This window comes from Aulostomus chinensis, chromosome 3 (assembly GCF_037954235.1).
Source record: "Aulostomus chinensis isolate RoL2024-O1b breed Wild chromosome 3, RoL_Achi_v1.0, whole genome shotgun sequence".
Taxonomy (NCBI): domain Eukaryota; kingdom Metazoa; phylum Chordata; class Actinopteri; order Syngnathiformes; family Aulostomidae; genus Aulostomus; species Aulostomus chinensis.
The window spans coordinates 14837723-14852659 of NC_141322.1; the positions used below are offsets into that span (position 1 = coordinate 14837723).

General features: G+C 44.4%; 1 protein-coding gene across 3 annotated transcripts in view; it reads left to right on the forward strand.

Annotated features, from left to right (window-relative positions):
• LOC147267808 (calmodulin-binding transcription activator 1-like) overlaps positions 1-14937 on the forward strand; it is a 58705-nt gene that overhangs the window by 31366 nt on the left and 12402 nt on the right. For 2 of the 3 annotated variants that reach the window (XM_086198877.1, XM_086198876.1), the window contains exons 5-10: positions 1912-2047; positions 3880-3951; positions 7356-7509; positions 8792-10656; positions 12683-12809; positions 13271-13405. In XM_086198877.1, coding sequence (XP_086055003.1) covers positions 1912-2047; positions 3880-3951; positions 7356-7509; positions 8792-10656; positions 12683-12809; positions 13271-13405 — 2489 coding nt within the window. The remainder of the gene's footprint in view (positions 1-1911; positions 2048-3879; positions 3952-7355; positions 7510-8791; positions 10657-12682; positions 12810-13270; positions 13406-14937) is intronic. The other variant, XM_086198878.1, reaches the window with a different exon arrangement.

The window sequence follows — 14937 nt, forward strand, 5'->3', positions numbered from 1 at the left end:
TTGTGCTGCCATATAGCTTGAGCCTCCCAGCAGCAACAGCAGCAGCAGCAGCAGTCGTATTGGTGTTATTGAGCAGCAGTTAGATATAATCCCATTTACACATGACACGAGGCCCGATTAGAACAGATTACACCTAATCCCATCAGATGGAAAGGAGCTCAGCTAACGGAGCCAGTGACATTTATGTGTATGAATGTATGGTGGTGCCTGTGTTTGTATTCATATACTGCGCATGTCTGGGAACAGTTGTAGGGGCAATATTAAGATAACAATCACTGACCTTCATTTCTCCCTGTGCTGAAATACCTCATCAGTTCAAAGTAGTGACTGTTACCCCCCCCCCCACCCCCACTTTCCTCATCTACTCCTCCTTCTCTCCTCCCTTTACCGGACGCACTCGCTCGCCCACTCCGTCTCTTTATCTTGCCATCTTTCTTTTTTTCCCCCACTCTCCTCCCCTTGCCTTCTCTGTTTTCGCTCGGCTACACTGTGGAACGGTGGAAAAGCTTTTTATATCCCACACATCACAGACCAGTTACAATCAATAGCATTTATGTCTGCTTGAATCGGAGAGTTTGCACGGGCATCATCCGCGTGCACGCACCTGCACGCGCGCACGCACAACATGTACGTACTTCCCACCCACGCATACACACACACACACACACACACACACACACACACACACACACACACACACACACACACATACATACTCTTGCACACAGGCACACATCTGATCTCATCCATCTTCTCCATAACATAATTAGAATCAGCAGCTCTGAGATGACTCACGCAGCTTGAGACAGAGACTAAACTCGGCTTTGATCGGAGGGTGGGGGTCTCCACTCGGCTAAGAAGCTGGCGGGCGCACCCCAAAACAGAACAGATTTAAGGTGTCAAAGAAAATCAGCTCAAAGTAAATTCAATTTCACTACACACAGTGTTCTTGAGTAAATTGCAATCATCCCAGTCCATATAGACGTGTCTACATCAAACTGAGTAGGAGAGGAGAGGAGAGGAGAGGAGAAACAGGGATAGATGACATGAGAAGATGAGAGTGAGTGGAACGGAGAAGAGACTGAAGGGACTGAAGAAGCAGGAAAGAGAAAATGAAGAGATAGTATGATAAGAGGGATAAAGACTGGAGGTTGGTTGTGAAGATGAGGGCAGGGAAAGGAGAGAGAGAAAGAAAGAGAGAGAAAGTGTGTGTGTGTGTGTGTGTGTGTGTGTGTGTGTGTGTGTGTGTGTGTGTGTGTGTGTGTGCGCGCACATGCACATGACTGTGAGGGGGGAGAGAGAGCACTTGTGAGTATCTGTTAGTTTATTGATTGTTAACAGCCTGCTCTCTTTCTGTTGTCATGAGATAAGCCAAAGAAGCATTTTTCCTCCACCTAGACACACACATGCAGACCTCCACACACACAAACACACACACACACCTGTCCTTAATGTTTAAAAGAGTAATGATTGATTGCTGAGCGACAGGTTTGACATTGAGCCCAAAGAACACATAGCAGTAGGTCCTGCAATCCCTAACACCACTATAGTGTCTCTGTCTTCCTACATGTGCAGCTCCTGGAGAGTGAGTGTGTGTTTGTGTGTGTGTGCATGTTCAACTCACCAGGTGTGTATAGAATGAGTGCTCAGAGGTCAGTGTTCATGCTGTGCTGATAAATGACCCTACTAAAATATAAACATGTAGGAGGGTGAAAGAAACTTTGTATTGTGTGTGTGTGTGTGTGTGTGTGTGTGTGCGTGCGCGTGCGTGCGCATAAAGCCAATTAATTTCATTTTGATAGACGGTACCAATAACACTGGCTAGTTTCCATTGAACACTCATTCTGTTCAGTCAAACCAATGTAACATTGCACGTCTGCTGATCTGACTCTTCATTGTGTCCTCCAACAGGCCTCAAAATGGCTCTATGATCCTCTACAACCGTAAGAAGGTGAAGTACAGGAAAGATGGCTACTGCTGGAAGAAAAGGAAAGATGGGAAAACCACCCGAGAGGATCATATGAAGCTCAAAGTCCAGGGAGTTGAGGTGAGAGGATGAGATGAAGGAACAAGTCAATGATCTTGTTTTGTGCTGAGTATGGGTTCACTGCCAATCCATTCCCCGTCTTACTCTCCTTCACTCCTGGTTGACACATACATGTAACACAACCGAACACACACAAACACACATACTACCTGAGAGTGCGTGGTGCCCCCCTCTCTTTCTCTCCCTCCCTGCGCCTGTCCCCATCTCCCTTCCTCTCTCTCTCTCTGTCTCTCTCTCTCTTTCTGAAGGATAAGAGTGTGTTTGGCCTGAGGCCAGGAATGATGTCAATGCCTCCTTCAGCAGAACAGAGAGGGGTATCGATCCAGTCTCAAGGCAGCGTCTGTGCGTGAGTGTGTGTTTTTGTGTGTGTGCGTGTGTGTGTTTGAGTCACATCAGCCAGCTCAAAAATTGATTATTCAGCAGGAATATACAAAGAGGTGAGAGGAGTGAGCATGCATGTGTCAGAAGCAGAAAGAGTGAGGTAGAATGGAAATCAAAAGAAGAGACAGCGAGGTAGCACATGGGTGTTTATTGAAGGCTCAATAGTTGAGTGGTAAATGTGAGCAGGAGACAGGCGAAAGAGACACAGGCAAAGGGAATAATTGAGATCAACTATTCCCATCTGCACCTCTATTATTTACAACCCCACACTCACATTAACTTTCATCTGACATGCATTTTTCTGCTGCCGTGCGTGAACACACAAACACACACATACTAAGACAAGTGTTTCTCTCCTTGGTAGTTGCTCTGTAATTGTTTGTGTCACCTCTTCCCTGGACCCCTCAAGCAAGCCATGTGTAGAGCAGGGGGGACGGGGTTGGCAGAGCATTGGGATGAGCAGTGGGAGAGGAGGAGGACAGGGAGAGGCAGGAAGCAGAGGAGAAAAACATAACCCTGGATGGAGAGCCTCCTCATATCGAATGGAAATATATGGAAATGCACTCTGCCTTTGGCAAAACACACTTTAGATAGAGGGCGGGCTACTTCTGAGAAGAGGCAAAACGGAGAGAAAATAGTGTGTATGAAACAAAACAGAAGAGAGTTTTAATTTTGATGATATGCATCCTGATTGCTGAGTATTTATGTTCTTGTAATCGAGTTTTGAACGAAATCATTCTATTTGTGTGTGTGTGTGTGTGTGTGTGTGTGTGTGTGTGTGTGTGTGTGTGTGTGTGTGTGCTTGCATGTTAGTGAAAAATGTCACAGATAACCTTTCAATCATTGTATCAGCCCTTTGTTAAACACTACAAACTTCTTGGGGTTGGATATCAAATCTCAAGCAGAATATCAAAAAGACATTTTTTGTCACACTTTGTTAAGCTGAAAAATAGTGCATTGGGACCATTCTTGTTATATTTCCAAAAACATTCAGTATTTCTCAAGACACAAACCATTGTGGACACTTGCTACATTGTGCAACTTTGTATTTCAGCGTCTGCAATCATCCATTTATGAGTCATCCTCAAAAAAAACAAACCAACACCTTGACCCCACCCCCACCCTTTCCACCCACCCACCCCCCTTCCACAGTTACTGGTCTCTCTTGCAGCCTCCGTAAGCCACCGACACTGTGCAGCACATCTGACCGTCTCTTGTGCTGTGATTGCTAATGATGTTTTAGTGGATACATTAGGAAAGTAGGCATCCAGCATGCTTGCTTTTTAGTTTTAGCACCTCATTCAATATAACCTAAGTGGGTATAACTCCTCTCCTGTTCTCTCCTCCTCTACTCCTTATTCACTTTTTTGTCTTGCTTCCTCCATTTTCTTTTCTCATGCCCCCACCCCCCAAAAAATGTCCTCTCCTTTCCTTTCCTTTCCTCTCTCTAGTGTCTGTATGGCTGCTACGTCCACTCCTCCATCATCCCCACCTTCCACCGTAGATGCTATTGGCTGCTGCAGGTAAGCCCACCCCCCTTCCCAGCCTTTCCTTTTATCACACACTTACAAACCAAACTAGATCTCAACAGTTTTACCGAGTAAGTTTATAGCCATGGAGAAATAATCCTTTCGCATGTTTTACGTGTCTTCTTTTATCTGTTATACCTGGAGTTCTCGTCATTTTCTATTTCAAGCTCCACATTAATAATATAGTTGTATCAGGCAGGGGTCCATTAAAAACAAAAATTAGATCTTGACTTTATGAATTTATTTATTTTAAATTTAGAAAAAAAATAGATTTGGACTTTTAGAATCTAAGCTAACAACCTATGTGATATGTAATAAGTTGCATGTATTGTCTCAAGATGACAGTTTAGTCTGGGAGGTTTCATCACCTCATTGCGTGTGTCAAACCACACTCCACCACACATTAGTCTATAGACTCTCATTGTAATTATAAATAACAACAGATTTTTATAAATAAAAATAATTTTCCCAACAAAAGAAATTGCTTAAATTTGAAGACATTTTGTGGTCCACCAGATTGTACTCAGGTCCAGTGGTTTAGAAACACTGCATTGTACCTCGTATGACATAAACCATCAACAAACATTCTCCTCTATGGATACAGGCTACACTGAAGTCACCAAAATCAACTGGTTGGGGTGAAGTCAGGTTCAGTTTCAGATTAACTTTATTTATACCTGTAGAGTAGATTTGTTTTGCAGAGAGATGACGTCCATCCATACATGCAATTGATTATTTGAAGTAATTGACATACATGCACATACACAGTTAAATCGCTAGAATAAACCAAGAATCTGTCCTCCTTTATGTCTGGTGTTGTGTTAACATACAGCACAGTGTGCTATCTAAGCCTGAGTCTCAATGCTTGGAGTGAGCGTCATGGACTCGGGAACTACTCTGTATGTGGTCCTCTCCAAGAAAACACCTCGCAGCTACACATAACATACTCACACATACACTTACACACACATCCATAGGTGTCCCCTGTGTATGAAAGCATGATGTTTTTATAGAGGTGTTAGACTCTCTCTACTGCTCATATGACAGTCCAGAGGGAGCAGCAATAGGGTAGGCACGCTTCTCAATCTATGGCCATGAAGTAGACGATCACCTAGAACTGTGATATAGACACTTACAATTTTAAGACTTAAGTTGAGGTAGGATGTTTTTGTTGTTATTGTATTGTTAAATACAGAAGAAAAACCTCAACTTTAGGAATCCTTTCTTATCTTGGAGTTAGAGTCGGCTCAAGGCTGCTGGTAGCTTATTTATTATCTGTTACCGGAGCACATTGTAAGGGTGTGTAATAAGCTTCTCAAGCAATAACATCTGCCTGTTGACACTTTGTTGGTTTTGTAAAAATAATACATGAACAGCCACATAAATGAAAAAGTTAGCATGAAGTATGAAAAAGTGACATTATTTTAAAGTGAAGAGTGTGTAAAGTTTGGGGGCTTAGTAGTAAGCTTGTGCTCCTAAATCTGGTCTTACAGTTAATACCATCCATCCATTTTCTAACACTTATCCTGTTAAGGGCCAAGGGGTAGCTGGAGCCTATCCCAGCAGCTTTTGGGCGAGAGGCGGGGTTCACACTGGACAGGTCACCAGTCCGTCTCAGGGCCAACACATAGAGACAGACAACCATTCACACTCACAGTCACACCTACAGTCAATTTAGAGTATCAATCAGCCTCGGCCTCTCTTGATGTCTTTGGACTGTGGGAGGAAGCTGGAGTACCAGAGAGAACCCACACAGGAGCAGGAGAACATACAAGACCCCGTGCCCGAGCCGGGGCTAGAATCTGGAACCTTCTTGCAGTGCTAACCACTGCACCACTGTGCCGCACTTACTATTAATACATTACAGTTAAGTTAGGATCTGAAAATTTCTGTGAAATGGCCCCTTCATCTCCAGAGGGTTGCTTGATGAATTTTAAAGACATTTTGGATGCAAGATAATGTCAGGAAATCACTGGTATTGGCGGATATTGGTAATCTTTACTATATTGGTATCGGCCCAATAATCCAACCTGGGCCAGACCTGTCTATGCTCAAGGCTCTTTTTCTTTAGTCATCATCAATGATGAGGAAGCAATATGATTTAAAGTCTTTTCTAAATGTTTTGGAAAAAGACCAAATTTTACTTTTTCTAATTCGCAATGTTTTTATTTGTTTTTCAGGATCTACTAAATGTAAATATCAATTAAATTTGTTTTATACGTATAATATCTGCATCTGTGAATATCAGCTATTGGCCATATAAGCTATAAAATATCAGCATATTGGATCTCAGCTAAAAATTCACTGTCTTTCATCCCTACTTCCTGTATTGTCTCTGTGTCTCTGTGTTTGTTTCAATGAAAATATTGAACCCAGCGATGCTCATTTAACATTCAGAAGTGCAAACACATTTATGCATTCTTTGCCAACATTTCCTGCATAATTTGTCACATGAAATTTACAAGGAAATTCCAGCTACGGGCCGTAAATTGAATATGCCCTTACCCAATATATTTTCATTTTCAGCATGCTTGACTAGTCTGACTCTTGGAGTCTAAAATTATGAAGGGAACTTCTACTTGCTTGGTCTGTAATGTGCCATTTTCTGCTCTTTGCGCAGATATCAAAACACATCAGAGAATATGATCATAAATGAGTCTGCGGGTGCTGTTGCATTGCATGGTGTCGTGCTGTAGCAGCCCACTGTGCCATCTTCTTTTAGAGAGAAAACTGTTCTACCTCAGCAGGTCCTCCCCCTCACCTGAGTCTATCTACTGAATCTTTCATCAGGAGGAGCCTCTCTCTCGCTCTCTCTCTCCCTCTCTCTCTCTCTCACTCCCGTTCTCAAACGCACATATACGTACAAATACGTGCGCGTGCACACACACACACACACACACACACACACACACACACACACACACACACACACACACTTGTTGAAACATTCATAGGATATGAATTCCAGAAGTCTGCTGGTGGCCTATAGTATCGTGAGACCTACAGTGACCTGCTCTCTCCATCTGTTTTTCTTCTCTCAGTCTCTATGTACACCACACTCACACGCACGCACATACACACACGCGCACACACACACACACACACACACACTAACACTGGACACTTCCACTGCCTCTGCAGGGTTACAGAGAGTGATGAGTGGGCTTGAGCTGTTAAATCTTTTATAGGCAGGTGAAAGAATCTTGTCTGACACGCTATGTCCGACCTCCTCCCTGACCTCCACGTACTCTCCTGCTTTTTTCCCCACTTGCCCTCCTTCTGGAAATAGACTTTATCATTTTATTGTCATCCTACCCTATGTGGTAAGAACATGACTTTATCTCGAAATTAGGCCAGCTAACATCATGGGTGTGCATATTTCTGTTTGTGTGTTGTAGAACCCAGACATTGTATTGGTGCACTATCTGAATGTTCCGGCGGTGGACGACAGCGGGAAGCCATGTGGTCCAGTTCTCTGCTCCATCAACACAGACAGGAAGGAGTGGGCCAAGTGGAGCAAGGAGGAGCTCATTGGACAACTAAAACCTATGTGTGCGTTTGCTTTTCCATCACTTCCAACACTCTCCTCCCTCCTACTCTTAAGCTCTCATGTTTCAGCCCTCACTCTTTCCCTAAACCGGAGAATACAGAGACTGAGTCATCTTGGGTCAGTGACAATAGCACTCATCATGATATGATTTAAAAGAAAATGACCAAACCAAGCCAAGCCAAGCCTCAAAATAATTTTGAGGCGAACCAGGGTAATAAAGCTAAAATATACTGATCCTCTAGCCTGCTTTTAAGCTGTAGAAATCTCCCAGAGCAGTTTTATTATTTAATTCAGCACAAACAACCTATTAATGTGTTGCTGAAAGTGAAATACAAACATAAAATAAGCCATAACGTAAGTCAAATTGCTGACAGCTGGTTTTATTTGAATAACATTTTGATCCTTTTGTCAACATGAGTGTGTAGATACCACCACATTATACATTAGAGGAATTTAAAGACACATTGTCTTTGAACAGACACCTAAAGAAAAGACAGTCAGTCTATTCACACCATTCAGACAGACTTTTTAAAGATTTTTATTGTGTTTTGGATGACTGCGACAGTCAGCACCATGCTGCCACCTACAGGCAGTTATACACTGTACCGAAGAACAAGGGAGGGATAGAGGAAAAGAAGATAGAGGTGCCCGAAATATCTAGCATGTATTATTCATAAACAAGCATCAGAAAGAGGAGATGACTCCAGTACACACACCAACACACATACAAAATTACCTAATCTCACCCATTTGGTCCTGGTTTGGAAGGCCAAAAAAGGACAGCTGCCTAAATCTACGTGGCTTGTTGATTTAAATAGTATCTCACTTCTCACTCTGCCCAATGAATCATATTCCCCCTCGCTGCTCTACCTGCCCTAATTTGCTCACACAAAGCTGGCTTTCAGCTTTTCTCTCCCTGGCACTTACTTACTTGATCCATCGGTGGCTTTTGTGGGGTGACTCAACATAGTATGTATATTTGTATTGTCACTCTAAGATGAGTCAACTAAATCCCAGCTATGTAAATGAAGATGTCTAATTTAGAGAAAGGGAATAATACTTTCCGATGTTAGAATTGAAATTCTTACACTCAAAGATTCCATGGCAGTCTTCATGACCTCAGCTTTAGTCTGCATTCCAAACACTGGAGGGCGCCATCACACACTGGCAAATGTATATGAGGTAATATAGTATCACTGCTGATTGATCTGAGCTTATGAAAGGAAAGAGAGGCTGGATGTTTTGTCTTCACTGCTGTTAAATGTGTTTTGTCTTCTCTGTCAGGTGCTGGAAGCAGCCTCCATCAAAAATGCTCCAGTGTCAAGCAACGCATCATCTCATCCAAGCAGGAGTCGGGTGCAGTAGCAGGAGGTGGAGCTGCAGTGGGGACCGGCATAGCAGGTCAGAGAGCTGAGGAAGTAGACGGCACAGAGGTCCAGAACAGTGATGTGTCTGAGGGCCAGACAGAACCCAGTCCTGGGGGGCGCAGGAGCAGAGCAGGTGGAGGAGACAGGAGGAATGGCCGGATTACTAAACCCTCTCTGCTGCCTCAGAGCAGCATGGAGGTGTCCTCGTCTACCTCCACCAACCAGGTGGAGGTCCCTGACACCACACAAAGCTCCCCATTGTCAATCACCAGCGACATGGCTGATAGCCCCGCACTTGCCATTGGAGCTGGCTTGTCACAGAGCACAGCTGTGTTTATGTCTGAGGTCACCACACTGACGGGGGATTCAGTTTATTCTGCTGGCCACACCCACCTGCTGGCTTCAACCCATGACAGCACCACTGCTGGCATCCTGCTGGCTGTTGCCCCAGAAAACCAGAGGTTTGCTTCATTTCCTGGTGGAGTTGGCTTAGGGGAGGGAGAATTGGTTCTGTCCAGCTCTCTTGACTCTAGCGGAGCAGTCAGCCTTCCTGAGACCACCATGACCTTTGACCCCGACTGCTTCCTCAACAATCCCAAGCAGGGCCAGACATATGGAGGAGGTGGAGGGAAGACTGAGGGATGTAATGGTGATGATGGAGGACTCCATTGTTCCTCCAACGGATTTGTCTACAACCCAGCCCTCGTCAACAACATCAAGACAGAATCTGCACCCCTGGAACAGCCACTGGCCGCACAGAGTAGCTATGTTGGAGAGGGGACCGGCCTCAGCCCCAGCACCACCCTGGAGCAGATGGACTTCAGTGCTGTCATGTCATCCGCCTGTGTGCCAAGTCTGGCCCAGCCTGCACACCACACTTCTCAAAACCTCTTCCTCCAGGCCTCCCCACAGACAAGCCAGCCCTCCCAGCTGCAGACCAATGGTACTGAGGTGCCGCAGGAATCAGGTGAGCCCCAGGCTTACATTGGCCTGCCCTCTGTGCCAACAGACTCTCCTGTCACCAATGGAGACCCGCATGCACACTTCCACCAAGCCAGCCCAGATCAGCAGGCAATGTGTGGTAGGAATGGACAAGGAACAGCAGTGGGGGCTTTTCCTATGACACCCCAGGATACTAGTGTTGACCAATCTGGCAGCAGGATACATCGGGACGTCGGGGCCTTAGACAAAGCTTCTGAGAGTGGAGGAGAGTTACTGCTCAAGTCTGAAGATGCTCATAAAGCCTTTGGAAGTGTGGACACTGAGCATTACCTTCAAACTACAGATGACAATGGAGGGGGGGAAGAAGGGGGAGGAGGTGCTGGAGCAGGAGGGGGTGGGGAAAATGAAATTCTATGTAATGGTGTAAGCTTGTCAGGGGCCAGCAGTTCAGTTGGGGCCAGTCCTCAGTCAATAGCCACTGGTGCAAGTATTGAAGGGGCACTCTACAGTTCTCCTCTTCCTCAGCAAGGTGGGGGGGTGTCAGCTACAGCGGCTGGGACAGGAGCAGCCATCAGCTTGGAAGGCTTCGAAGCTTCATTTGGAAGCCAGTTCTCTGATCTTATCAATGATTTCATCTCAGTGGAGGGGTCTGGAGGTGGGGTGGGGGCAGCTGTCACTGGTGTCCTGATGCCCCAGGAGGGTGCAGCAGGAGAGGAGCAGGGCACAGGGGCAGGCCACCTGCAGGGTTCGGAGGTGGAGCAGGGAGCTCTGGGACTGCTGCAGGAGACTGGGAGGCTGTTTGGTGTGACAGACTACTCCCCAGAGTGGTCTTATCCAGAGGTTAGTAAACCCACCATGATTATCATTCATTATTTATTCATGATTGTTCCCTGCAATACAATCAGTGCCTCTGACACATGATTGACGGTGGCTGTACTGAAGTTAAACCCTGGAATCATGCACAGCACAATTTGCACAGAGACCACCAGCCTGACTGTGATCATTAACAAGTCAGAATATCTCAAACTCAGCTGATTGGATTTTAATGAAATTTCAATATTACACTGATTCCCCTGGGTGGCCTCATTAATTCGCCCATGTAGCACATGTAATATCTCAGACAGCACTAAGGTCGTTGAATTATGATGAAATGTTGCATTGCCTCTAACCACTTTCTGTTATTTTCATAATAGCGCTTGCCAAACTTTGTTGCCACAGTTTAAGGTCAAAATTGTCAAAGGAACAATTTGCAACATCAAAGGTTAGCTAATGAGTCGCTGCAACTTTCTAGTATTCTAATATCATCAGTGTTACATCATACTGGTTCTTCCACAGAGCTGAGTTTTTTGAAGAAGACTCCCAAGCTGATAGTACAATCATTAGAAAAAATAATACTAGAAATTCAAAAAAGAAAATACCACCAAACTGCCTACCTTCATTAGAAAGAACACATGTTAATGCTGCTTATGTGAGCAGCATTAACATGTGTTCTTTATTGAGCAACTATTTCCCCTGAAGCACCACAGTTTTGTCATGAAGTTAAAAGAACGCAGCAACATTTTGAGAAATATGCTTATTGTCCATCCTCCCCAGAGGCAAACAAGAAAATTGACACTGTTGTCTCCTCTGTGATTGCATTAAGGAGTTGAGATCCACAGAGACTGTCTGCTTGCTAGTTGGCTTAGCACAGCAAATTGTTGTGGGTTGGCTGTGTAGCGTACCTCCATCAAAAGACATAAAATACTCTCTTGCCTTTGCCTGCATTAATTGAACTGTATTTTTTATAACAATTTAAAATTGCATGATATTGTAATGTTATAATCAGATACATAGTTGGAACTGCTTTCCTGACCAGGAATCTGTTTCTAATCATGGCTGGACAAACTAAGATCCTGGCCCTTATTTGTCTGAGTAAGAAGGAACCACAGGTTTTGAAAGCTGAGCAGGTAAGATGGAGGTATGTTAGCCTGCCAAGCCATTACCATTCATTGCCGTCAGCTAACTAGCTGTCAACTGGTCTCTGTGGATCCAGGTACCTAATGATGACATAGAGGAGAGAATGGTGTCTATCTTTTAGTTTGGCTCTGTTCTTTTATTTTATAGTCATAAGTTTCACCTCTGTGGTAGGAATTTGAGATATAAATGCAGACTGCAAATCTTCAGACCAAAGTGTGGAAACAGAGCACTGCAGTTTTCATCATGCTCATTCTCTCAAAGAGTATCATATTTCTTTGTAAACTGTTGAAACTCGCAGCATTCTCAGTCCCAGCTTCTTGTCGATCCATGATACTCAAACTGGGGTATGCGTTCCCCCAGGGCTATGCACAGTTACATCAGGTGGTACACCAAAAGAAAATCTGTAGTCTGCACTCAAAATCCTCAGGCAAAGATAAACCTGTATTTACATTTTTCCCACCCGCATTCTGTGAAGGCCTGGTACGACTTCACCCATGTCAGTAGTAGAAACTGTCAGTGGACGCAATACAGCAGCTGAACACACTCTCGGAGGTGGCATTAACATTAGCTGTGGTGGCGTAACCAGCGATTGTGCCAGTGCAGCTGGTGACAACACCTGAACTTATCTGAATCATGTCAGTTGTTGTCTGATGAAATATGAAATGGTTCAAGAGGCTGAATAAAAAAAACTGTTAATAGTGGCAAGTTTTCATATAAAAGGCCTAATTTCTGTTTGTTATACTTCTTTGTTGTAACATATGAGAGCTGGCTTCCTGTGGAGAAAGAGGGAGTACACAGCAGAGTACAGTGTTCAAGGGGGCACAGGGCTAATAAAAGTTTGGGAGCCGCTTGTGTAGATGAAGAGCAGGGGCTATGAAGCGATAGTCTAAGGGTTGTGTTTGCGCTGCAGGGAGGAGTAAAGGTGCTCATCACTGGTCCTTGGTTGGAGTCGAGCAGCGAGTATAGCTGTCTCTTTGACCATATCAGTGTCCCTGCTGCCCTCATCCAGCCAGGTGTGCTGCGCTGCTATTGCCCAGGTAAACACACACTCACAACACGCTTTCACTTTATATCTAGACGAGTGACACAGCGGACATGATCATTACTGATACTCATGGTTCTGTTTCTAACCTTCACCTCAGTAATCCCTTAAGTACGCATTTTCACAAAAAAATGTCTCCAGAGGAAAAGTCTGACAGTGTGGGTGCAGTGTAGTGAGAGATACAGGCGCTTGTATTCAAGGAGATAAGCACATTAGGAAAGAAACTGTGAACGGTGAGTAGGGAAGAGAACAGAAACATGATAGGCACACGCTCTCTTAGAAATGCTGTTTGGGATGGTACTGTGATGCATGAGTCACATCTGGCTTCATTAAATAATCTCAATCAAATGTTTACTGAAAAACTGCACTATACAATAATAGTCATCAACATGCCGCCCTGATCTGAGAACTGTCTCCAGATAATCTACTTACTCTTCCCGTCATGATTGTTTCCAGCCCATGACACAGGCCTCGTCATGCTGCAGGTCGCCATGGGTGGTGAGGTCATCTCTTCCTCGGTGGTGTTTGAATACAAAGCACGTGACCTTCCTGCCCTCCCATCCTCTCAACATGACTGGCTGTCATTGGACGGTGAGAGCGTTTCCTTGTGTGCTTCAACCACAAAGTGATGCGCAGTTACATTTTCAGAAAATATCACAACAGTGTAAAGCTTGACACGAAATTAGATTTGCACACAATTTGCTTCACTGTGAACGACCACTACAGCAGCGGAAGAGTTAGTGTGTGCATGTGTGTACTTGTACAGCCAGATAAGACACATTTAAAAAGCAGTGTGGGTGTTAAGACATCATTTTTAGAAAAAAAAAAATGGAATTGGGTTTGGGCACAGGTATTTCAAGTGGCCCAGGGAATGTGTTCTCCATAAACCTGTGAGTGTGTGTGTGTGTGTGTGTGTGTGTGTGTGTGTGTGTGTGTGTGTGCTGCAGTTTATTTACATGGTGTTTGATAAGATCCTCAATAAGAAAATAATCAGTAAATGTTATATAATCCATTATTTTCATTTTATATGTAGGCTTCAGTCATGAAAAACCTGAACAAGCCCTGGAATTGGAAACTAGCAATATCCAGGTTTTTTTTTAAGTAAATAAAGACAGAAAATTTTAGAAAAGTCAGGGACATTTGCCCCATGAATAACTGAACATGAGCAAGTGATTTGGTTTATGTTTTGTATTTTGTATCAAAACCATGTAGCTTGTCAATCATTTTAGTGAAATATATGTTGGTCAATTATTTAGGGGAATTCTCATGTAAAGTTTTTGGTGAATAAATGATCATGAAAATGTTCTTCACATGTGTGGAAAAAAACATGGAAATGTGTTTGGTGAAAATGTGAACCCTGTTAATGGCCACTTGTGTGAGTTGAGAGATGTTGTGTTTCCAGCCTCCTATATTGACAGGTATGGGGTCACTGCTGAGTGATGTACTGCTGCCTCTACCAGCAGGAGCAAGTGTTTTTCCTCAACCCCCCTCTTCCTACATGTAAATTCAGAGGGGCTCTTTTTTTAAACCAGTTCAGTGAAACCTTCAAACCTTCACCTTTCCTGGATGTTGGATGTGTTGAGGCCAAGCTGTGAGTGTCTGCCTGCTGGATGATTCTGTCAGACCTGTATGTTGCTGCTCTGAGGGTAAAATTCCAACTCACTGCAAGGTGTTAGAGGGCAATTGTCTGTTCTTTTTAATCAGCTCAGAGGCTTTAGTTGTCAATGTATGCAAATCCCGCGTGCAAATATATGTTCTGATGCAGCTACAGCTGGGAAACACGCAGGTGTCGTCAGTGAGGCATGTCCTACTGTGTGTTCGCCCCCATCTCTCGGCGTTGCGCAATGCGGCAATGCGGCTCTACGGTCACAGCAGGCTGCGTGTTCGTTGGAGTGAAGGACATCATGGCACAATCGCCGTCCGCCTGACAGTCAAAGTACTGGGCACAGCTGGCAGCGCTATGCAGACATGTACGCAAGGCAAAGACAGAGATGTCTGCTGGTTTGTCTGCCGGCTATGCTCCTTTGTTTGTTTGCCCTTTAATGTGCCACGACGGCAACTGGATAAATAAAATGAGATTTTCACTACAAAAACAAGCGCCGGTGCGCGACTTTGTCACGTGC